General features: G+C 40.3%; 1 protein-coding gene across 2 annotated transcripts; it reads left to right on the top strand.

Annotated features, from left to right (window-relative positions):
- Window positions 1-5,495: 5,495 nt before the first annotated feature.
- sstr1b (somatostatin receptor 1b) lies at window positions 5,496-26,494 on the top strand. Of its 2 annotated transcripts, XM_018679317.2 has the most exons (3): window positions 5,499-5,923; window positions 11,468-11,537; window positions 22,384-26,494. In XM_018679317.2, exon 3 carries the CDS (start codon window positions 22,970-22,972, stop codon window positions 24,074-24,076), a length of 1,107 nt encoding a protein of 368 aa, XP_018534833.1. In that variant the 5' UTR covers window positions 5,499-5,923; window positions 11,468-11,537; window positions 22,384-22,969; the 3' UTR covers window positions 24,077-26,494. The 2 variants fall into 2 exon arrangements, with proteins under 2 accessions (XP_018534834.1, XP_018534833.1); XM_018679318.2 differs by lacking the exon at window positions 11,468-11,537 and having other exon boundaries at window positions 5,496-5,923.

Genomic DNA, 26,494 nt, shown 5'->3' on the forward strand with positions numbered 1-26,494 from the left:
AATTAACACTGAGAAGAGTGGACACATATAAACACTTAAATTTAACACACAGTGATTTTGCTGTGTATGTTTTTGATTTCCATTGTTGCTCTCCAGGCAGCCTTTGCTTTCCCGTCATCTCAGAGCACTTTTACAATCAGTGTGCATTGACCTTTTCATTGCATGGTTTTACAGTAGGGAGCAAGGACTGATTTCAAAGCTACTGGTGCATTCAAGAACATTCACGCATTAAGAGTCAACTGCTGGACAGTGACCTTTTTAAAGCGAAGAACAATGCAAATTGCTAATTTTCCTTCTCATAGGATGTCAGAGAGTACAGTAAGGCTGTGTCCTGGTGAAAGGTACACTTAGCTCCACAAGGTAAAAGTCCTCTAAACCAGCAGAGCATAAATCAGACTCTATGTGAGTGGTATTAAGTCTGATCATTTATTTCTGCTACATATAAATTTGCAAACCTGCTGACAATGTGAAGAATACTATACTGTGATGAGAATGCACTGCTCTGGACTTAGTGGGTGTGTGTGCAAGCAGTACGCAGTGTGGCTCCCTCCTCAGGAGGGAGGGTGTCATTTGCAGGTGGTTAGGGCTGCCAGCAACTATGACAGATAGAGAGAGGGTTAACTGTTCCTGTGCTAGGAGGGGAGGTCTGCTGCCTCCTTTAGTTAGCCCAGGGCTGGGCATACACTGGGGCATGAGAGAAGCTGGTTGAGTGGCGTCCCTGGCAGGGAGAATCATACTTGGCCTAACCCTTATCGTGTGGTTTAGGAGACTGACTCCACTGTGTGCAGTGTTATGGATTCTTGTGCATTCTAGGTTTTGCAGTGATATGTTCATTTGATGTGTTTGCATCTCTTGATCGTGATGTATACATTTTTGTAGAACTGGTGTGGACAGATTTGCTATCCCTCAAGCGTCATAGCTTCCTTCTCTCCCTATGCTAAATGAAAAATGAACACAGAGTTATCAGATATTAAAATTAACTCTTACAGTACAGACTTGCATGTTTGGGTGTGGGAACAACAGTCAATATTAACTATGATGACTATGAACACTTTATACTGAACAACAGACCTGCTCATTATTCAGCAGAAACTTAAATTCCTGCCAGAAGTCTAACCTCTTTCAAAAACACCAAACAGGATAATATATGTTTCACCGTATGCATAATGCGTCTCCAAGTAAACATAAAGTTAGCAACTTTCAGATTACTATCTTTACAGATTATTTAGTCTCTGAAAGGTGCTTTCATGCTGCATTAGAGCTGGGGACACAACATAGATCAAATCGTGTAATATTAGTGATCTGCCATTGGCTCAGCTCTTTGAGAATGATTCAGTTACATAGCTCGTTATTGGTCGAGATAGAGTCAGCATGGTTGCCATCAATTTTGTTCATCAGATCACTTGTTTTTACTGTAAATAATGGATTAATAATGACATAAAACACTGATTTATCAATTTCATTTCTTGTTAAGATCCAAAAAGAGCGCTGGTTTCCATGATGGGTTATAAAGCCACTGGAAAGATTATAATCACAAACAATGGATTGTTGTGACAGCTAAACAGCGCACTGCAGGACAGTTTTTAAAGTAAGTTTGCATAAATCCATTAGCATCAACATCTGGAATGACACCAGGAGGTTAATAGGCTAGCCTGGCTTTCATGTAGGGTACTGTATGACATTTTGCAAAATAATAACCAGTTATGGTTAAAACATAACATTTTTGTGTGCCCTACAGTCTAATGCAAGTTCTAGTAGATTCTGGCCACAGGAAAGTGCCAGCTTTTAGAATTCTTGGTCTTTCAGAGATCCTATTTCAGACTATTTTGTTCAGGATCATCTATAAAGAAGCAGTAACTAGTAGCCTCATTTTCAGATCATAAAACAAAGGCAAACTGCAGTAACTGATATTCTTCATGATGAGACAGAGGCAGGCAGATTCTGTAAACCTAAAAACCCAGTAGGACAATACACGACTGATCACGTTGAGCTGGTGTAAAAATCCTGTGCTCTGCCTTTACGTGGCAGTATAGGCTCCCACATTTATATTATTATATTCTTCTCTGCGTCCACTTGTCTTCTGTATGTGCCAAACATGGCTGACATAGACCTTGTTGTATGACAGGTGTCACCAAGCTGCTGCCTCACTGAATCACGTGTTTCGGTCTTGCCCATCCCTTCATAACTACTGGCCCAATATTTCTGGAATATTATCAAGGGTACCTCAGTGCCCTTCGATCCAGTTACATCAACAGCACTTTTTGGGGTAAATTTAAGTAGACCCTGTTGCCTTGTGTGACCCTATTGGCTAGACAACTGATATTACCTCATTGGAAGTCACCCTCTCCTACATCACATGAGGCTTGGATCAGAGATGGTCTTCATTTTAGTAAATTGGAAAAGATTAAGCACACATTGTGGGGGTCTACAGCTAATTCTTTCAAATTATGGCAACCCTTCTTTGATCAAAGAAACATTGCAGTTCCAACATTTCAGATTACAGAAAGGGAGGGACAACAACTTGTTTGTGATTGGACAGAACCCCAGTCACAGCCACAGTCAGTTGGTGCTAGATGCAATCATAATGAGCCCCGGAGTGAAAATATGTATGTACATATGTATGTATATATATAGTTAGGACATGTTTTACAATGTTCCCATGTTTAAATTAATTTGTGTGCTTTGATTAGTTCATGTACATGAGGTAAGTGTATATACAGAGAGCCATGACAACAGACAGGCTTTCTCTCCAAAGCATGAAGTGCACTGCACCTACTTCAGTGTTAGGCTGATCATTACCTTGCAAGACAACATTACATTAAATAAATCGCCTACATAATACATTAATTAGTCACTAATTATGACATAGTATAGAACTGTAAAGTATCACAACCACGTCAGGCTCCTTCACCAGAAGATGAAGCTGTCAGGTTGTCCTTCATGTTAACCTGAGGAGCACCACCAGGAGCACACCTGGTTTTCTTCAGCATAAGGTGAAGGAAAGCCCAAGTTATATTTGAATTATGTCAGTGAGTTAAAAGAACATCATTATGTCAGTCTGCCTTACTCAGTCTGACTCTTCTTCTGCAGATACCTTCAGCCTTATGACATGTAGGGAGGTGAGAGTCAGTATCATTCATCGAGTCTGAGCATAAAGCCCAGCTGCAGGAATTCAATAAAGATCAAAACACAGCTGAGGTGAAGACTGAGGAACTGAACAAACATCTGTACAGAGGTGCCATTAACCTGAAGGTACTAGGTCTGTCTTTCTATTTTTGGTACTGGTTTCCAGGGGAACAACAATAGGCTGTTACAATCCATGACATATGTTGCTTGCCAAATAATTATAAGCGGTCTCTCTCTCACTCACACACACACACACACACGTCCTTAAGGCAGAAATGACTTATGTGAAGTCTCATATCACATTCAGAACATGTTACCAAATAAAAAAGTATCCTAGAACGCTGACACACGACTGTCAGCTGCACCTTGAGTAAACCTGTTTAGCTCAGAGGTGAGCCATATTTACATTATAATAACATTAATATCCATTTATACGTCCCACTGTGCCAGCACCACCTAACACAGGAGGTTTCATTTTGCATTCACTATAAATCACTCATCAGTGACTTGTTATAAATGCATGATGTTAATATGTGTTTATGAGAGAGCAAAAGTTACTTACAGTAGAAGTAACACTGGACTGTAAGTTAAAGTTCATGATTTCATTTCACTTACCATTGTACAGTACTTTTGTGGATTCTTGGCTCATCACATGAACAAATCTGCAACACTGTGATAAAAAGATAAAAATAAAAATATAAATGAGTAAAAGTATAAATATCTAGTAATAAATATATGGAAGATAGATGTGGTGTTTCGCCTTAGTTCACTCTCTGCTACTGTCTATGTATCTGCTCCTTTTGAAGCAGAAGGCAGTGCTGTTGTTTTTATGGTGATTTATTGATCTTTTTACTGAACTTATTGTTTATGAGTTACCAACCAGAATTCAAAATGCTCAAAAAGGGACCACATGCTAGCACTACTGGTAAATTTCCTGAAAATGCAGGTTTAAGGACAGATTCATGGGGCTCCAACCATTTTATTCATTTCTACAATGGCACATTTCTTGCCATGTACAAACAAACAAACAAACAAAAAACTGGCAAAGTTATACAGTATAACTTTATATTCAATTTTGAAACAATAATAAATAATCGTATATATATTGTTAGACCTATCCAGTTGATCATATAATACTACATGATGATGTGATTCTCTGACACTCCTTCATATGGTGGTTCAGAACTTGTTTTGACACAGTGACCAGGCCAAGTTTAACACACAGCTGAGTCTGAAAGCCCTGCAGCTTCCAGCTTAGTGGGACCCATTCAAAACTGCTGCTAAGCCAAGTGAAAGAGCAACAGCCTCATTGTATTTTGTGTTCATATGTTGAATTGAGAGGAAACAATATTACTGAGTTACATCTCAGATGAGAAGGGCTAGTATTCAAGGGGAATTGCAACATGCTGCTGCATCACACAGGTTAGGCACATAATAATTGAGAATATTTTCTCTGCCTCATGTTGTCTGAGCATTCTCAGATGAGGAGGGCTTTCAATTGCAACATGCTTATCAGCAGCCACCAAAAGCTACCAGCTGCTCAACGTTTGAACCCCACTCTTTATTTAGCCAAGGATATTATTTTTCTTGCTACATCATGCCTGTGTGCCTCCTCCTGAATCTGATTGTGGCACTGCTCTGTTTGCACCAGTCTCTTGTTGCTGCTCTCCCTGAAAAGTCACATTTGATTTTCATTAGCTCTGAAGATATTTAAAGATCTATCTTGAACTGCAGTGCTGCTGTCTCATTGGGACTGAACACTACACGTCTATAATGTGAGAGTGAAAGCTACTGTAGTGATTTTGGACAGTCTGTGCTCTAGCCTAGGTGGAACCCTATAGATAATCTTAGAGTATACCCTAATGCAGTCTAATACAACAGTAACTGCAATAACTCCTCTTCATGAAGGTTCTAATGTTCTGTTTTTGTTGAAACTGTTTCAGAGAGGTGATGATTTAAATTTATTATCATTTTTGGTGGCTACAGACAAACACCTGTGCCTCCTTGTATCTGAACACCTGGAATTACCAAACATCCAATTAATATTATCATTTAGCATCAAAAATATGTTTTCAGGAACAGAATATTGAGATGGAAAGTCCTGTCTGTGTGTATACAACAGGATTAATTTTAGTAACTAAGTGTACTTCCATTATTACTATCAGTTTTTATTTTTTTTATTAGCTGAAATAAAAGGTTGCATTCAGTTAGTCACTATGACTATGACTGTCACCAAAATCTCTCATTTGTCTTTTTCACTGCAAGACTCCCCCATACCAGGGACACTGCGTGCCAATATCACTGTAACAAAATGACAGGGAGATATGTCCATATCTGCAGTTGGTTTTCTCACCTTGTTACATTTTTTTGATGCAGTTTTTTTTCCACCTTCCAATTCATATTTCCACGGATCCTTATCTTCTCCTTTTCCTCCTCTTACAGCGACAGCTGTGGGTGTAAACGAGCAAATGACAATGTGTGTGTGTGTGTATGTGTGTGTGTGTGAGGGAGAGAGAGAGAGAACATGTCAGCATGCTACAAAAACAAGTGTCTAACAGCACCGAAGGAGAGAGAGCGCAGACTGAGAGTGTGGAGAGGCAGAGGAGTGAGTAGTGGCGTTAAGCAGCTCACAGATCAGTGGATGCTGACAGACACGCAGCTGCTAACAGGCAGACAAAGACAGAAAACAGGATTCTCACCTTCCAGGAGGAGATCTAGGAGGGAACCAGACATACTGGCCATTTTTATCATCACAGTGATGGGAAGACAGCAGCATTACTGCATCTACAGATAGATGGTAAGTTCATGACACACACCTGCAAGAATTTGAATTTGATCATCTGATTGATGAAAACAAGAAAGTCATGTGTTGATGAGCTCAGCTGATTTCTGTTTCTTTTTTATTTGGCATTTACCATGTAAACAGGTGCATAAATAGGCAAATTCATTTTTGAGGTTGACACGTTATCTGCAGCCAGCCCAAATGCTCATTTAAAATGAAGAGGAAAAAAACATCCTCAACAGCATTAAGAAAAGTACTAGTGTTTGTTCTGACCTTCATCTTTTGTATGTGCAATATTCATGTTCATCAGTGAAAACTCATCAGACCTGCTTCATGTAAGATTCAAATCACTGTCCAGAAATATTAACTCATCAATGTTTTTTTGCCCAGAATTTATACAAATAGATTCAGTGAAAATATTATATATAAATATAAAATCAAGTTAGATATCTCATTCATAGCATTTATATACATTCAATCAGTTCAAATAGAATTATTCTGTGCTTTCACATTATGTATTATGAAGTATACATGTTTAGTTTCTTGTTAAGATCTGATCCATATATACCAGTGACAGTATAGGAGGACTGGATTTTACTGCCTCATCTTTTTAGCAGAATATTGACCATAAATATTGATTAATCTGAAAAAACATATCAAGACCTCTAGCGGCCATATTAGTTATGACTCTTGTTCATGAGGAGAAAAGGTGGCAGTAGTGTGAAGATTCCAGAGACCATGTGGGGAGGAAGTTGGGATGAATCGATGGGTGAGTAAAACATCTGACTCTTACAAGGAAGACCACTGTTCACTTCCTGTTTCCAAATGACAACAAACTCCCTTAGCCTTAACAAAGTTGTTTTTGTTTTTTTTAACTCAAACCATGATTTCTTCCTAAACCTGACCATGTAACCATAGTGTTAGATCATAAAATGTGTAGTTCTGTAACACTTTTGAAAGGCACAGACACGTGATGTAATCCTGGCAGGGGTATCAGTGCTACATATAGCATTTCATAGCAACTGGTCTCCCCTACAGGGTTTTTTAAAACCAGACAGCTGATTTTGGGGCTGTGGTAGAGATTCTGTTCAACAGCTTGCAGCAGGGGTTTGCAGCAGGTCTTCATTCTGAACAGCTCCACTGTCACTGGTGGGGTGGGGGTGGGCATGATCGTCTTCAGAAATGGAACCTTCAGACACCTGCTGTTGAGAGAAAGCAGATAATATGACCCTGGCTTTGCCTGGGTTGGGTGCTTTACTGGCAAAGCCCCCAATGCCTATCCCCACAAAGCACCCAACCCAGGCAATGGCAGGGCCCCAGGCGTGCTAGCACCTGGTGGTGCAGACTAGCTCTAGGGACATGGAATGTCACACCTCTGGCAGGGAAGGAGCCTGAGCTGGTGCAGGAGGTGGACACTAGATATAGTTGGGCACACTTCTACACACAACATGGGCTCTGGAACCAAAATCCTGGAGAGGGGCTGGACTCTCTCCTTCTCCAGAGTCATCCAAAGTGAGAGGTGCTGGACAGGAGTGGGGATACTCACAAGCCCCTGACTAAGCGCCGCCTTGATGGAGTTTTCCACTGTGAACGAGGAGGTCACCTCTCTGTGACTGAAAGTTGCGGGGGGTAAGACTCTAGCTGTTGTGTGTGCGTATGCACCAAACAGCAGCTCTGAGTATCCAGCCTTCTTGGAGTCTCTGGATGGTGTCCTGGAAAGGGTGCCGGCTGGGGATTCCATAGTTCTGTTGGGGGACTTCAATGCTCACGCAGGCAATGATGGGGAAACCTGGAGGGGCATGATTGGGTGGAACAGCCTCCCCAATCTGAACCTGAGCAGTGCTTTGTTATTGGACTTCTGTGCTAGTCACAGTTTGGCCATAATGAATACCATGTTCGAGCATAGGGTGGCCCATAAGTGTGCACTGTACGAGAACACCTTAGGCCAAAGATCGATGATCGACTTTGTGGTTGTATCATCAGATCTGTGACCATATGTCTTGGACACTCGGGTGAAGAGAGGGGCAGAGCTGTCAGCTGATCACCACCTGGTAGTGAGTTGGATCAGATGGCGGGGAAGACTGACCTGGCAAACTCAAACAAGTAGTGAGGTTGCGCTGGGAATGTTTGACAGAAACCCCTGTCCGGGAGGTGTTCAACTCTCACCTCCAGAGTGGACCATGTCCATTGCACAACCCAAGAACCCGCTGATAGACACCAGTGGTGAGGGAAGCCATCAGGCTGAAGAAGGAGGCCTGTTGGACTTGGTTGGCCCAGGGGTCTTCTGAAGCAGCAGGGAGATACCGGGAGGCCAGAAGGGCTGCAGCTTCGGCGGATGTGGAAGCAAAAATTCAGGTGTGGGAGGAGGACAGTACCTGGGGAGTGGCAGACCAGGGTGGTGGTCCCCGTTTTTAACAAGGAGTGTGCTCCAATTATCGGGGTATCACACTACTCAACCTCCCTGGGAAAGTTTACTCCAGGGTGCTGGAAAGGAGGCTCAGGCTGATTGTCGAACCTCAGATTCAGGAGGAACAATGCGGATTTTGTTGTGGCCGCAGAACAGTGGACCAGCTTTTCACTCAGGATTTCTGAGGGAGTCATGGCAATTTGACCAGCCAATCTACATGTGTTTTGTAGACTTGGAAAAGGCCGATGACCGTGTCCCCCGAGGGATCCTGTGGGGGGTACTGCAGGAGTATGGGGTACTGGGGCTGCTGTGAGCCATCCAGTCCTTATACAACCAAAGTGAGAGCTGTGTATGCATTCTTGGCACAAAATCAAACACATTTCCAGTGGGTGTTGGACTGCGCCAAGGCTGTCCCTTGTCTCCAGTCCTGTTCGTGGTATTCACGGAGGTGAGGAGTGTGTCTGGTTTGGGAACCTCAGAATCGCGTCTCTGCTTTTGCAGACGATGTGGTTTTGTTGGCCTCATCAGACTGTGACCTTCAGCATGCACTGGGGCGGTTTGCAGCTGAGTGTGAAGCAGTGGGGATGAGGGTCAGCACCTCCAAATCTGAGGCCATCTGAGGGTTGGGGGAGAATTGCTGCCTCAAGCGAAGGAGTTTAAGTATCTTGGGGTCTTGTTCACGAGTGACGGGGGGATGGAGCGTGAGAGGCAGATTGTGTGGATTGTGCGGTACAGTAATGCAGTCACTGTACCAGACCATTGTGGTGAAGAGGGAGCTGAGTCAAAAGGCAAAGCTTTCAATTTACCAGTTGATCTACGTTCCGACTCTCACCTATGCTCATGAGATCTGGGTAGTGACCGAAAGAATGAGATCATGGATACAGCTGGCTGAAATGAGTTTCCTTCGGAGGGTCTGGGCGCAGCCTTAGAGATAGGGTGAGAAGCCTGGACATCCGGAGGGAGCTCGGAGTAGAGCCCTTTATTATGTCTCAGATTCTTTCAGTAAGGTGATATAGTATGTGGATTTGATTTAAAGTGTTTTACAGGAGCAACATTAAGTCATAGATCAGAGATAAAAATGTCACTTAGAACCAAAGACGATTGATCCAGAAGTCTAATGTATGGCCATTTATGAGTAGATCGTAGTAGAGTGAAATTAATAGTCTCCAGAGTGTGTGTGTCAGTAGCAGTTGCCAGAGATATCATTAGCATGGATGTTAAAGCCAGCAGCTATCGAAACAAAGAGAGAAGAACTGAGGGTAGATACTCTGAATGACTCTAATAACTCCTGTGGAATGTAAAAACCTAAAATTCTTGTTTCAGTCTTTGACTGTTACTTCATATTGTTTTTGATTAATTATTTTATTCTTTTTGTAACTTTTTTTAACCTTTGCTCCCACAGTGAAGAGACTATGCTTACATTCTACATAATAATTTTTCTGAGCGTTGACCCATCCCAGTCAGTTGTCCCATGAAGAATATTCTTTCATGACTCACCAGTGTGTTGGCCCCTTAACGAACCCACATCTACACTTTTGGTGTAAAAAGGATATAAGAGAACAAAAATTACAACGTAACCAAATATTCTGTTGTGTATCAAACCTATCTCTGTGCTACACATATGCATGGGGACCTCTAAACAATCAGCCATGAAGAGATGTTGCACGTTCTCCAACAATCAGTAGCATTTAGCAAAGGTAGATGTAGACTGCCAAGCAGTAACTGTGTAGATCTCCACAGAAACACATTGCTACAGCACACATGATGTTTTCACATATCTGGTTGAGTGTGCTCACACCCGGATTGCCTAAACCGTTCCAGTGAGACAGTCAGGGTTTGGACAGAGCCCACCCCAGCTGTTCAGGGTTGAAACAGACCCCTTCATGAAACCAAAAGAAGAGGGAGCAACGGTTCTCCAAGAGACTGTGCTCATTCACCCTCACCCACAGCCCTCATTACCACCAGAATGGTGGGGTACCTCCCAGGCTCTAATTGCTCTTGCAGGAACTGCAGAATCCCCTGCACAGAGCAAACAGCGAGCCTTACTCCGCAACCAGAGCACACTCCAGTGATAGGAATGTGCCACCTTCGTGGAGGGTGCCTGGGCCTTCTGCAGGGTGGAGACAACTAGGAAAGATAAACTGATAGCGTACCTCTGAAAAGTGGATGTCTGGGGAGGAAGCAAAAAGGCCCAACATCTGCTGGTTACAGTAGGGTAGATACTAGCTTATAACCTTGTTTGGAGATAACACAATCTTCTAGAGCTTACACAGACTAAACCTAAGAAGCAGTAGAGATCAAATAAGAGACACCCTTGAGGTACCCTTGTAGGGACAGGGCACCGGCACACTCGTGAGTCATTAAAGAAATTTCTCCACAGCACACTGGACTTTGATGAGTCAGTCCCCATACATACTGCCTATACACACCTCATGAACAGATGGCATTCATCAGGCTGAAACAAGCAATTTCCGACAAATCTGTCCAATGAAGAACGTGTTGTGAACCTCACTTAGAACACCTGAATGAACAGGAAAAAGTAAGTTTAAAGTTTCGGATAAAAATACAAAAATATATTCCATTAACTATCAGATGATTAGCTGATGTTTTTTTCATATTTAATTATAGGCGGCACTTCAGGCTGTGACCTGTAGATACATCATATGAAATGAGATTAAAATAGGCCTCAGCATGTAAACCCCCATAGCAGAGAGTGAAGAGAATGCAAATAAAAGAGAGGATGATGGATTCAAAGCACTCTCCCCCTTACAGTTCATTTTTCCTTCACCATGCCAACAGCTAAATGATAATTAAAATAGGGCGAAGAGTGCTGTGCTCTGGAGATTAATTTACAGTTTGAGGGTGACAACATGCTCCTTCAGGTTTGTCAGCTGATTATAAGTACAGCAGAGTCAGTCTTCCGGGGGAATTGATGTTTTGTGAAGAAAGAAAGATCAAATAATGTCTGAGGGTAGTGGAACCAAGGTAAATGTGCCCTGAGACATCTATTGATCCTGAAAGAACAAATAACTCTCCCCTTCATCTTAAGCAAATCTCTCTCAGCTCTCAGCTCCAAGTCCACCAGGTCCTACTGAAGACATGCAGCTCATAAATAGTCTAATTTAAATGCTTTGTCTTTTTCCTTCAATCAGCTGGTGACTGCTACTCAGAATTTTGATGGGGACTATTTTCAGCAGCGGATAATCCACATTTGGAGCTTTGGTGAGTACCTGGGGCAGTAGGACACTGTAGCATGTGTACCAGTACCCTCTGTTGTTTTTTTGGGATCCTATACAAAGTCTTATTTGGGGGAAGTTGTTTAAGATAGCATGACAGCACAGGAGCTATCTATCAGATGATGTCCAGGGATGAGTGATATTGAACTACAAGCTGTCTACTAGTATAATTCTCTAGTTACCTGTACCATAATTTGAGGCCAGTGATGAGAAAGTTGGTGATCTTGACATTGTACAATATCTCTGCAGCACAAAAGAGTTTTTTTCTGGCAATTATTTCATGAATTAATATTACATGTCAGAAAAAATATGGAAATGGCCTGGAACTCAGTGACCTCAATGGTACGCAGCAAAATCAAAAGTGTTAGATTTTCAGTGTTAGAGTTAAAGTAAAAATATAGAGTCATTTCAACTCTTGTTAAAGTCTATTTCAACTACAAGATAGTTAATCCTCAGACAGTGTCAAGTGTTGATGCAGAGAGTTAAATGACATACTCTGCTAACAACTCTGCGGAGTTGATTTCACTAGGTAGCCAGTGTTATTGCCAGAGGTCCAACATGTCTGTTTTTTCCAGCATCGAGGCGGGAGACCAGCCAGCTATTGTCTTTATTTGTGACTGGACGTGACCAGACAACACTCCAACTGTGACCAGGAGCATTGATGTGTGGACATCTAATCTTAAATTACCCAGTACTATTTATTTTAGTTGGTCGTTTATACCACATATCCCGGTTGCTTATGTAGTGTTAGCTAATCAACTCGCCATGTACTGCCTATACAGTCTACAGTACTGCCTAGTTAATTGAAAAGAATAAACCTCTATCACGTGTTGCTAAGTGAATTAATGGATCGAGTTATTTCAAGGGGAGGACACAGTCACAGCCTGTTTTGAGATTATTCACAGAAGTTCATGCACTTGGTCTGTTTCTGTTTGTAGCACTAGTTTAAAAATATATGTTTCTTTAAGAGGCCACTGTAGCAGTGTGATGTGATGATGGGGGAATTCAAATGAAAACACAGACTTTTATTTTGAAGTGTGCAGATTAGCATTTCTGCTATCATGTTTACACACACAGAGCCACATTGCCATATTGTGTGACCTGTGCTATTGAGGACTGCTGTCCACTGTTGGGATATGTTATGGTGTTTTTGAAATACAGATCAGTTCTACAAAGAGTTAAATATTGAGTTCAATTTTACATACAGAGAGTTGCTGCAAATCTGTCATACTGTGAAGCATTTAACACTTCAGTGTTGTTTTAACTCTATGTAGTGTGGACCAATATAGACACTTTCAAAGTGTTGAATTTAACTTGATAGGTGTTGAATTAACACTGCTGATTTTGCTGTGTGGGTATGGCCATGTAGACTACATTACTATTACTAGACTACAAGTGTGGCAATGGACACTGTAGGAATAAATCTGCCACATATAGCATGAAACAGCTCTGTTTTGGACAACAATGGAGCTCCATGGCAGAGGACTAAGGAATATTAGACTTTGGTAGACACATAATATTTGTTCATTCATTCAGTGTTTTTTTTTTGTTGTTGTTTGTTTGTTTTTTATTTTTATTTATTTATTCTGGCTTGGGTTTGTTTAATTAAGAAAAATACAAAATATTGTCAGACTTTAAACCTTTTGCTTTAAAATGATTTGGTAAATAATTAATTTGGGACAGGGTAGTAGGAACTTAGGAAGGATATCACACAGAAGCTTAATCATGAATTTACTTACAGGGGCTTTAACCCAATCCTGAGATGACAGATAGACTCAGACCAGCTTTTCATCCTGAGTGCCCCTCCACTAATGGAGCAAAAATTCAAAGGCTTCAAGGCTTTTATCTGTTCAGCTGATGGATGTCATTTGCATGAGTGGTTCAATTTCTGAGCAACATTTACATAAAACATACTACTTTTATATGGTATTATTGTAGTGTAGTAGCATACCACAACAGTGGTACCAAGCAGCACTAATGCAACTTCAAAAGGATGACAGCTTGTCATTATTAACCCCCTCCCTCCTGCCAGATGGAGTGGAGCTAGCAGCCTGTTTTGAGGGGAAGACTAATTCAGAAACTTAAGATTCCTCTTCTACCTCATCCATCATTAATGTTTCTGGAGGAGTACACTTTATACAGCCGATGAGCAGCTGTTTCATCTAGACTGCTCCTACAGACTCTCTAAAATCAGTGTAGTTCTCTGATGACAGTGATGACAGACAGGGAGTGGAAAATGCCTTTTTGGACTTTTGACCCACACCAGCCCATCAGATCTAACTCAGAAAAACTACTGCTGCCCCAAATGACCTGCTTGTGGTGCAACTAGTGACTAGTGATCCAACCACCTATTAACACATAAGGGCTTCAATGTTGCAGGCCCTCTTGCATTACATTATGCTTACACTGTAGGTGTGCTTAGCTCTGATTTTTGAGTTATTTTGTCCCATTAACACTAGCCTGGCATTTATCCACTTTGACTCATTTTACATAGTTGAATGGAGTATAAAGCAACTTTATGCTTCTGTTTCAGAGGGAAATCAAATTCAGCAGAACTGACTTTTGCCATGTTGTTGGTCCAGTGCATATGGCCTTTGTATGAAAATTCTCTCAACCTCACCATATTTCATCAATGGGTGGCTTATTTCTCAAGTAATACAATTTTGTTGCACCACTAGAGTTTGAGTCTGCATGTGTGAGCAGGAAAAGACTGAGCTAGACACTGAAAAGGCCAGCTTAGACCAACAAAGACCACACTAGGCCATCCAAAAAGAAAAACATAGTCCATCAAACAACCGGTGCACATGGTTAAATGACCAATGTGGGCCCTTAAAATGGGACAAAGATCCAAAGTAGACCTCAAAATCCACCATGAATCACTTCACAAGAAATATATCACAAAAAAATTCACAAGAAATATAAGCAGAAGCATTTGGAACGGCTGTGGCAACACCCTCCAGCATCTTCCTGTAAATCTATTTTGACCCACAGTTATGTTTTATTCATAAGCAATCTCGAGTGGCCATAGTAATTATAGCGGATGCAGAGGAGGACATCAGGTGAAATAGTGTAAAGAGTGACAAAGTCCACATTAGGAGGAGGTCGAGTTTGGTCAGCAAAACACAGAACTTACACACTCTTTGTTTCCTGTGTGAAAGTGAAAGTCATTGTTGTTCCTTATGACTGTTCCATAACCTTACTGCATGTTTATTATGGTAAACATGACAGCAAAAGCCATCTAACCTTAAAGAAATACACAATTTAACCCAAACCACGATCTTATCCTGATAATGATGTAGAGTTTGTGTCTCAGAGATCATGCTGTCCACCGTATATTTTTGCCTGTCTTTACATGAGTATGTGTGTGTCAGCAGATACCAGAGTATGAGTGCTTGGAGATGGGGTGTGTGGAGCGCATGTGTTGTGGAGGGAAGGGGGGCTGTATACAATAATGTTCATCTACATGATTGTAGAGGACTTGAAATCTCTCATCCCCAGTTCACAGTCTCATACGCCTCCCATCACTTCATCAGTTTTGTCACAGTGTTTAGCCAAAGACGTATAAAATGGGTTGGGCAAAGAAAGGACATGGTGGTCGTTGACATGCTGTAAGCATGGATTTTTACACTGACATAGAAACCAACAAAAATTGAAAATAGGGACTCAATGATCAGTTGATTTAAATATTTCAAGATTTATATTAAACAATTATACAGGACACAAAGAAACACAAACCCCAATTCCCTACCCTTCACTAGACTCAATAGCAAAAGGGGGATACAAATTTTACAACACAATTTACGATACAATTTTCGAAGACCACCTATCAATGAGGGTAGGGGAAACAAATTTCCATGTCTTGCTGTTGTATATTTCCTGGCCATGCCGAAAGCAATTTCCATAAATATGATTTGAGAACTACTTGAGAATCTACTAACTCTTGTGAGATTCCCCAGTAAGCAAAGCCCAGGATCTAACAGGAAGATAAACCCTGTGATCCTGGTGTCGCAGAAGTTGTACCAAAAGGGTCTCACCTTTGTACAAAGTCAGGTGTATGTACTTTCTGTGGAGCGAGGTGCAGTTGGTGGAGGAAATAATAGTGATTCAGTGTATCAGACAATAATTATGGGAAACCTGGTTTGGGGCCCTTATTCAGCAATAAGGAGTGCATTTTAGAAATAAATTTGCATACATGAAGCAGTTTCTCCACATTACTAAGCACATGTAAAAGATACTGCAACTTCAGTGTTGTATTCATTTTCACACAGTTGACCCTGACAATTAGAGTGATGGGCAAACTCATCCAGATACAAATTATGTACTCATTACCCACAGTTATACTATTATATACCATTCTGAAGGTACTGATACTCAGTGTTATCAAAACTTGGTAGTGGAATAATTTAGCTTTTTCCAAGTTCACCTTATATCACGAAAGAACACCATAAGCATTTAAAAGAGTACAATTTGGCAAGGAGGTTGCCAGGGTCTGTTGAGTACAACATTACATCATCTACCATGAGATTCATTTTATGGTTAGTCTGATCTACTCTGAAACTCTTTATATCAGGATCCTGCTTAGCTGCTTTGGTTAAGGTCTCAATAGGCAAGACAAAGAGTACAGGACCTAAAAGGCAGCCCTGTTGGCTCGATCTTCTCAGGGAAAATGCTGTTGAGATCTATCCATTGGTAGTAATTTTGTCCCAGAGTTCATGAGAAAGGGTTTTTACCCAATTAGTCAATGACTACCAAAAATTTAGGTGTAGAGGTGTATCCATACTGATCCACAGAAGAATCCCACCAACTTATTTCTGTAGCATTACTGACCCAGCTGGCAGATTGATTATCTTAAAATCAATCAACAGAATAGTCTAACCATAGCAAACATTTGCAAACCCAATACAGATAAAGAGGGAAAGAATTATCATTCTAGTGTAGCAAATGTGCATTAATATGATTGAACTCTCATAGTATGGCACCACTCCAATGTCCCTGGCTGGCAGCCTGCGTGGTTTTCAAGTTGGTTGAATACAGAATAACTTTATCTGGATAACTTAAAAAGTTAGTTTTGGCTAAAAAATATAAAAATCTTCAAAAATCTCCAAGGCAAAAACACAGGGTTATTAAAAAGAAATCATTTAAGTACTTAACTGTACTTAGTACAACGTAATTTGTTGGTGCTTTGCTTGAAAGACAGATGAATTCACTTAGACAAAACAATAGATAATAACTAGCTATATAAGACTACAGAGATGAAGTGGATTGCGAATGCCTGTAAGTTTATAGCAAACACAACCAAAGGTGCAGAGCCTCGTGACTTGAGAGTTTTATTCCTTGGGCATGGTGTCACATTTGAGGGCCCCTGATGCACCCCTTTCCCAATCTTTGTCTCTGGCAAGACAAAAAATTACTTTCTTTCTCTATTGTTGTCTAAATTATTTATTAATTTGGAGTTCTCAGAAATTTCATATTCGCCTTCCACCTTAATCAATTTAGACATTATACAAGATGAGATATGGAACTTGAAGGCTCTATTACTGGCAAGAAGGAAACAATGAATATAAACAAGAATCATGCATCAGCATATTGATCACATATCTTGACATGAAAAGTGGAGTGAAGAGAGGTGGGCACAGAGACAGGATTTATGATTTTGTCAATCTCAAAAGGTCTGTTAAAGGGAGTGCCAACTTACATGAGTACCTGTAATGGGAGGTCATGGGAAGAGAGGGCCCCACAAAAAGCCTTCCACACTTGGGAGGCAAAGTGGGGACTCCGTTCAGAGATGATGCCAGCCAGGATCCCACAGAGCTGAGTGGTATACCATGAGGTTAGCAATCTCTGTAGCTGAAGGCAGTTTTGGGGAGAGGCACAAAGTGTACAGCCTTAGAAAAATGGTCTATGATAGTGAAGGTGGTGGTGTTACATTCTGATGGAGGTAGTCCACAGCTATATGATACCAGGGGCAGCTCAGGACTCTGCCACCGTCTTTGGGTTGGTCTGCACCTGTCCTTTCTTAATAAGAAGCCTAGAAAGCCAACAGCAGACTTGTGAACTTCTCAGCTTTCACAAATAGTGTGTTTTCCAGCAGCCATCTTAGCACTAATCTGAGTGGAAGATGAACAATTGCAATTCTTTCCCTCGATCTAAAATTGCATGATAATGGCGAAAAGTTCAGTTTAGATGGATAGAGTGAGGACTAAATGGTCACTTTACGAAGTTTTGAAGTGTGTACACAATAATTACTTTTACTGAGTTTAAAACTGTTGTTGAATACATTTAACAAAAATCTGCCAACAACCTACCAACCTGGCTACCTTCAATGCCTTCTGGTACCAGACCCGACAGATCCGCTGTTAAAATATTGTTAAAATTTTTGAGCCAAATTCTTCATTGATAGCTTTAAACACATCTTTCCAAAATTTTTCCAATTTTGGGCATCGCCAGAATATGTGTGTCTGGTTGCCAATATGTGGGCCACAATTTCTTCAACATTTGTTTGAGAGTGTTGTGCCAAATTTAGCCACAATTTCAGGTGTCCAAAAGAACCTCATCTACCTTCCATCTGAATTCCCTCCACACATTCGAATTGGTTACCAGATGTGCTTCAGTACATATTTCTTCCCACATATTGCATGATATGTTTACATTAATTTCATTTTCCCATCTCTCTTTTATCTGTATAGTATTATTTGAATTCATACCCAAAAATATTTAGTAACAGCAACTTATGAGTTTCTTGTCCTAGGTTTTTGTTTGCACTTTTAACAGTAATTCCTCAACTGGCGTAGGCTCAACCACTTTGGCCCATTCTTTATGTTTTAGTAAGAAATCCCTTAGCTGGAGGTACCTAAAAAAATATCTGTATTTGGTAATTTAAATTCCTCCTGTAGCTGTGCAAAAGATTTAAAGTTACCAGCCTCATGAAGTTGATGTAGAATGTGAGTCCATACCTTGACCATTTTAAAACCCTGTATCCAATTTAGAGGGCACAAAGTCACTTATAAGTCCAATATTTGAGAGTGTTGGGATTGCTTCGGGTAGGCCAAATGTTAATTTTATTTTCTTCCATATTTTTAATGTGACTTTGGTCCATTAATTCATATTAATTTGGCTTGAGGGGACTTCTAGGAATGATAAGGCCTGTAGAGGTCTCTCACAAACACTTTTCAATATTGAGCCAGCGTGTATAAGACTGGTCCTGAATCCATATTGTTAATGGTTTTAATTGTGCTGCCCAAAAGTAATATCTCAAATTCAGAAGCTTGAGCCCACCCTTTTCTTTCGGAAACTGTAATGTTTTTAATCTAATTCTTGGCCGTTTTCTCTACTAAACAAATGTTGAGATTAACTTATCTAATTTGTCAAATGTGGTTTTAGGGATGTTAATAGGTATCATTTGGAACAGGTATAGTAGTTTAGGCAGCACGTTCATGCGGATACTTTCAATGCGGCCAATCAAAGATAGGGGGAGTGTTGACCATCGATCTAAGTCTTTGCTGATATTTTGAATTAGACTTTTGTAATTGACATTGTATAATTTTCCTACTGAAGGTGGTATATGAATGCCTAGATACTTAAAGCCATCTGTCAGCCATTTAAACCCACTGTGCAATTTGGCTGTATCAGAAATTTTGCCACTTATATCCATGGCCATTGTTTTGTCAACATTTATTTTATCGTCCAACAAGTATCCATATGTAAAGATGAAGAAGTATGGTATTGTTTTTGCAGGTTCTGTTAGATATAGCAATACATCATCTGCATACATTGAAATTTTGTGCTCCTCCCTGTTTATTGTAATCCCTTTTATGTTACTATCATCCCTGATCAGCTGCGCTAGCGGCTCAATACTGATATCAAACAGTAAAGGAGATAGTGAACAGCCTTGTCTGCAGCCACGTTCTAGGGTGAATCGATCAGATAAAAATCCATTCACTTTAACTGCAGACTGTGGATTTGAGTATAATGTTTGTATCCATTTGATGAAGTTCGGGCCAAATTGGAAACGTTTTAAAGTTTGGATTAGGTATTGCCAGGAGACGATATATTGTCCACAAAAGCTTTATAAAATTCATTAGTATATCCATCTGGAACAGGACTTTTATTATTCTTTAATTTGGAAATTATTTGACGAATTTTCAGCTCATTGATTGGTTCATCTAATCCTCTTGCCATAGACTCAGGTAATTTTTTTACTTTGATATCTTTTAAAAATTCTGCCAATTCCTCCTCATTTGTACAGGGTCTTGTAAAAATCTGTAAAAGACTGTTATTTAATCTGGTTTTGTGAGAGTTAAATTATTCCCCTTTAATTTCTGTACTATATTAGATGACTGTTGTTTTTTGGGTCTTAGTGCAAGTAATCTGCTCGCTCTGTCTGTGTATCCCTGACGGGTGTGATAAATAAATTACCTTGTCTGCCCAAAACTTCTTTAGTTTCTTATGTTCAGTATCTGAAAGGTGGGTTTCCTGCAGAAAGGCAATCTGGCAGCTATTTCTTTTTAACTGATTGAGGATTTTCTTTCTCTTTACAGGGCTATGGAGACCTTTAACATTATAGCTTATCAGTTTAAGAGGTCCTATATCTTAGAGGTGTGGCACGGCTTTAATTCAGCGTTTGGGTGGAAAACTGCGTGAGTTGATATAAGTGAGCATATGGAGAGGAGTTGTTGGATTATGTAAATGTGAAGTAGTAAAATATTTGAATTTCTATACACGGAGAAAGGAAAAAAGAATACAATAGCATAAAATACATAAATAAAGAAAGTAAAGGGAATGGCCTCAAACCTACAAGTGTGTGTGAGTATGGACTGGACTCTACATGTAAGATAACTGAAAGTTACATGCAGAACAGCAGCATATGCCTGATAATATTCAAGCTTTGACAGAAGATTCTTATTTCAAAGAGGTATGAAAACAAAAACCTTCACTGATGCTCTTATTTTTACTAGATCCCTGGGTTACGACGGAATCTTTACCATCAGAAATGAACATACAACTATGAAAGCCAAGAAAATGTGTATTCTGTCAAATTGTTTTATGGGTCATAGGTATAGCATACAAGGTATACGACATTTTCACACAGATCTATATATAAAGGATACTGTCGGTCAGTCCTCCGTTTCACTGGTTGGAAGGATGTGTAATATAATATAGACCATAGCTTTGGATGCATCCATGAACTCCCGCTCCTTGTTGTTGTTGGAGATGCAGAACCTGGCGGGGTACAGCAGACCATAGCGGACTCCTGGTTTCCCTCGAAGCATCTTTCTAGCAACGGTAAAAGCTGCTCTAGCTCTGGCAACATTAGCAGTGTTCAGAAAAATGGCGATTGGATTTCCGTTGTAGTTGAGCTGGCCACCTCGATCTCTGACTTTCCTCAGTATGTCCATGGCATCTCCTTTATTGTGTAATTTAGCAATAATTACACGGGGCTTGTTTCCAGGTGTTCTTTGTGTCAGACTCCAATGTGAACATTGAATTAATACCTCTCTGTCCAGCTGCAACACTTCCTTAATGAGCTTTGAAACCACTAAGGGAGAGCTCGACCCTGGCTGCTTGGTCACACCCATGATTCGGATATTTCCTCTCCTCATCCTCCCCTCCATGTCCTCACATTTTTCTTTTAACTTTTCAACTTGCTTTTTGAGATCCGTTACCATAGCTTGTGTTGATACAACTTCGTCGGACCACATCGACAGTCCGTTCTCAACAATCTTCATGCTAACTTTCACCTGCTGATTTGATGCAATCAGCGTCTGTTTTGCAATCTACTGACCTCGCCGAGTGGTAGTTAGTTTTTTATTTACCACATCTCACGTGTCAACTTGAGTGTAGATGTCATTAAAAATGAAATTAAGAGAGGTCCTGCGGGAGCTCGGAAAAGCGCATCTTACTCCATTGCGGCTCGTTAGCGCCCCCCACAAGTGTGCTTTTGAGTTCAAAACCTACATAATTCTGACAAACTTGTTCTGAGAGACAAACAGTTTGACTTTAATCAAATATTGTCTGTGGTCATGGTATAACATTATCTAATAGTACAGCAACTAACTGAATAATAAAGGCATACTGAGAATAATCCTCCTCATGAGAATCTCTATGCATTTTTAAGCTCCCAGTACACCCACTTAGGTCTGGAATACTAGTGTCAGAAAACCAAACAAACATGGCTGCCTCAGGTTAGCCATATAAGCCATATCAGTTTTATTCTGTGTGATTAAATCCAAATTTAGTAGACATAGTGCTGTATTTACAATGCACTGTATTTTTAAACTCTGGTCTTAACACCATGTAGAGTTGTATGATGATACTTGCAGGTCATCATTTCATCATCCTTACCATCCAGTCCCATGATAGAGATGGGAAAGATGATCTACACAGTCCTAACAGGAGGTCTAACCACTGTAATCAGAGAAATCATGTGTGGGTTTACCCTGGGTGTGCAGGGTTATTTACCACACTCTAAATCTGCTCCTCTCAGTTGTTGTGGCCTACTGGTAATCAGTGATTCTGCAGAGACCCTGCGAAATAATATTGTGTACTGAGAATGAGTTGGGCATGTGTTTTATAACTGAATACATGTATGTGTTTTTATGCAAATAATTACTGCAAAGCTCCAGATATTGTAGAGAAACATCATAAGGCTTACAAAATTTCTGGTAAATGCAATTGTGTATCAGGAAAACTAGTACAGTGACAGGTTCTCTTAGGTGTAACTAATGCACTTTGATGTTGTGCTTGGTGTCTGTCAGAGACAAACTGACAGTTCTGTTTTATCAAAGGCTATTATAATTCACTTCAAGAGCATAATGTATCTTTTGCTTCTGCAGGAACCTTGTGATTTCTCTGCACTCTGCAATGGCTGCAGGACTCCATCAGAGATACAACATGAGCCCAGGAGCCAAACAACACCATCTTTATATGCACACTTGACGTAATTTGACCTCCTGGAAGGCTGCATTTCAATCAGCAGATGGAGTGGAGAGGTCTAACCCTGCTTTTGATCAGAACTCTGCACTTAATACTAGCAACAGATGGGTACTAAAATGTATATTTAATCATAAATGAAACTGGGATGGTAGATAATTCCCTAGTATCCAGAGTGTACAGTAGGTGCCTTGGGAGAAATTGCTGCATAACCTGTTTTTCTATAGCAAAGAGGAAAAAAATTATCAAGTCTGGACTTAACAATAATATATCTCTCATTAGATGTCATTTTTTGACATCTAAGCCATTTGGGACTCCATGTCTATTTTCATAGCTACAGTCAATTGACTAGCTTTTGCTTGTGGGAAATGGTGTTCTTGAAAGCTTGCTAAAATAAAATTATTAAATCAATAACAGCTCTATGTAGTTTATTAAGAAAAAGAAAGAAAGAAATCACCATTAAGCTTAGTATACACATCAAAAGTGATAATGGATTTCAATGGGAGCCAGGACTATGGGTCCTATCCAACAGGACTGCCCTATAACACAAGTATGGACTATGAGGACTACTACCAGGAGCCTGATGTTAGTAAAATCATCATCCCATCCATCTATGCTCTTGTCTGCTGTATAGGTCTCACAGGCAATGCCATGGTCATCTATGTCATTCTGAAATATGCCAAAATGAAAACAGCCACCAACATTTATATCCTTAACTTAGCTATTGCTGATGAGTTGTTCATGTTGAGTGTTCCTTTTTTGGCCACATCAGCTGCTGTCCGTCATTGGCCCTTTGGGTCACTGATGTGTAGGTTGGTGCTGAGTGTAGATGGCATCAATATGTTTACATCAATCTTCTGCCTGACTGTGCTGAGTGTGGATCGTTATGTAGCAGTGGTCCACCCTATTAAAGCCGCCCGCTACCGCAGACCCACTGTAGCCAAGGTAGTCAATGTGTGTGTATGGGGGCTGTCGCTCATAGTCATCCTGCCCATCATTATTTTTGCAGACACTGTCCCAGCACAGGATGGTGGTGTGGACTGTAACTTCTTATGGCCTGAAGCAGCATGGTCAGAAGCATTTGTGGTCTATACCTTCCTGCTGGGGTTTCTGCTGCCAGTTGGAGCTATCTGTCTATGTTACTGTCTAATGGTGGCCAGGATGCGAGCAGTGGGGCTAAAAGCTGGCTGGCTTCAACGGCGGCGCTCAGAGAAGAAGATCACTCGCATGGTCCTGCTGGTTGTTGCAGTGTTTGTTCTCTGTTGGATGCCTTTCTACATTGTCCAGTTAGTCAGTGTTTTTCACCGGCCTCCAGATCCCATGGTCACTCAGCTTTTTGTCATCCTCAGCTACGCCAACAGTGGTGCAAATCCCATCCTGTACGGCTTTGTGTCCGACAATTTCCGGCGTTCATTCCAGCGCATTGTGTGTTTCCGGTGGCTGGAGTCTGGGCTGGATGTGGAACAGGTGGATTACTGTGCTGTAGCTTTGAAGAGACAAGCGACATGTAGTCCCCTGGATTTTCCCAAGGACTGCATGGCTTCTGAAATGGTGTTTCGCAATGGGACATATACCTCCCGTACAACCACAGTGTAATATTCGAGCAGAGCAGGACCTAAAACAAGTAGAAGCCACACCCTAAAGAGAATTTTCTCAACCTTGGGGTTGCACAAGGGAGACTGATATTTAATATGTTTATATACTTGTGACAAATAACTAAACTACAAAGGTTTAGAAAATATCATCATTTCTATGTAATAATGGACATGAAGACATATACATTTTCTAATGTCGGGGGTCACAGAGATACACAGAGACACAGACAACAAAGCTTGAGAGACCCTGAAGAGCAACTAATGGATAAGCAGCAAATATACAGTACAGCAACCATGGCTGGCTGACACATATAAATAATTGTAAGGACTCCACTAATATTCTGTTTTTAAGTGGGCAAGGATGTAAAGAATAGTTGAATATAAGCACAAAATGGTAATGCTTATTAACATTTTCATTCTGTGACGTGACTTATGAGCAGCCCTAGGCATTAGAGGCTGCAACGAGCTAATTACAAATGTGATATCCCACATGATTGTCATGATTTAATTTTTCAATTATTAGTTGATGTGTTTTAAAATGTATTGAAATGGAAATGTGTTTTGGTCTGTAAGTAATTCCACAGACATTTAGGAAAAAAAACACAACTATATGTTGTACATTACGGTGGAGGTGGAAGTACCATTTTCTGACACTGACTCACATGGCTAAAGTCAGCACAGTAACAGAGCTGTGTCATAGTCACCACTTTGCTGCCCTTAGATTCTCTTTTTAAACACAAATGCTATTTCCAAAGATTATGTTTTGGCATTTTCACTATTATTTGATAGATGATAGATGAGACAGGAGAGGCAGGGAGGAGAGATGAGAGTGACATGATGACATGATGACAAAGCTGTAAGGACTACTTACAGGGCTTACAGGGCGGTTGTGGCTCAGGAGGTAGAGCAGTCGCCCACCAATCAGAAGGGCGGTGGTTCGATTCCCAGCTTCTCCAGTCTGCGTGCCGAAGTATCCTTGGGCAAGATATTGAATCCCAAATTGCCTCCGATGTGTGTGAAGAAAAGCACTCTTCAATAAGAACAAGTGCTGTATGAATGTGTGTGAATGGGGTGAATGTGATCTGTAGTGTGAAGTGCTTTGAGTGGTCGAAAAGACTAGAAAAGTGCTCTATAAGTACAGTCCATTTACTTTAATTCACTAATTATGTTCAGTTGGTTCTACTTGTCTATTTTTCTGATTGTTGTTTTATAAACAGTGTTGGGTCTTGCTAAGCAATTTTGTTTATTGTATATTTACAGAATTTGACATATTTATGTAGTTACCCCAATGATTTATTATTGTCATTCTTGAAGGAAATGTATCTTATTTATTTCAAAATCTTTCATCAAGTTTTCTTTGTGAATTTATTACATGATTACCAATGATTAGCTATAATTAACATCAAATCAACACATTAAAAGTTCTGATTTTGGTTCCATAGTATCCAAAAGTTTTTAAAATTTTTACCTCAGCAAAATAAATGTATATCATCTGAAAAAAAATGTTTACTGTATGTTTTGAATACCTATATGTATGTGAAAAATAAATAAGGGACCAAATGTAAGCAATGAGCTAAAAGGAAATTTACGCCCTATGAGGTGTTATTAAGCATTATATATACAGATCAGCCACAACATCAAAACCACCTGCCTAATATTGTCTAGGTCCCCCTCAGTTCTGACTTGTCTGGACATGGACTCTGGGGGTGTCCTGTGGTGTCTGGCACCAGGACACTGGGGACAGACCCTTCTAATTGCAAGGTGGGGCCTCCATAGATCTGACTTGTACTGGATCATCCCACAGATGCCAAATCAGATTGCAGTTTTGTGGTGTGGTGGGAGCATCATCCTCCCTGATACTGGGGAACAACAAAGTTAAGGTGGGTGGTACGTGTCTAAGTAACATCCAGATGAATGTCAGGACCCAAGGCTTCCCAGCAGAACATTGTATGTAAGGACATGATCAATGTTATTCACTTCATCATCTTTTTAATTGACATTGTACAAAACAGAAATTTTACCACACGCTGTTCATATCTCAAACCTTTAAGTGTAATTGACCTTGTCTATCTTATATGCAGTTCTGCAGATTTGTATAACAAAGGTAAACTCAAAATTCTTGACAAAGTGAATTTCTGGGTAAGGTGTTAGTATGCCAGTAAACAAGCTTTTTTTTCCATTAACACACACTAATAATAATACTAATAATTTATTAATATTTTGGGTGAATAACACCCACATAATGAAAAGGTACACTTTGTGTCATTTTCTCAAGGCTTTTAAATAATGTTGGATTCTTCCCGTGATGTTTCTGTATTTGCTGTATCTTGTTTTGTTCAATATTTGTTGCTGTGTAAATGTGAGGTTTGTCTGAATTCATGTTTGGTAATTACAAAGGCTCACAAAACTGTTCATTTCA

The sequence above is a fragment of the Lates calcarifer genome, unplaced genomic scaffold, assembly GCF_001640805.2.
Source record: "Lates calcarifer isolate ASB-BC8 unplaced genomic scaffold, TLL_Latcal_v3 scaffold_86_184, whole genome shotgun sequence".
In the NCBI taxonomy this organism is placed as follows: domain Eukaryota; kingdom Metazoa; phylum Chordata; class Actinopteri; family Centropomidae; genus Lates; species Lates calcarifer.

What these genes read in the sequence shown, in the direction of transcription:
- sstr1b (XM_018679318.2), top strand. Translation starts at nt 22,970, where the DNA reads ATGGATTTCAATGGGAGCCAGGACTATGGGTCCTATCCAACAGGACTG.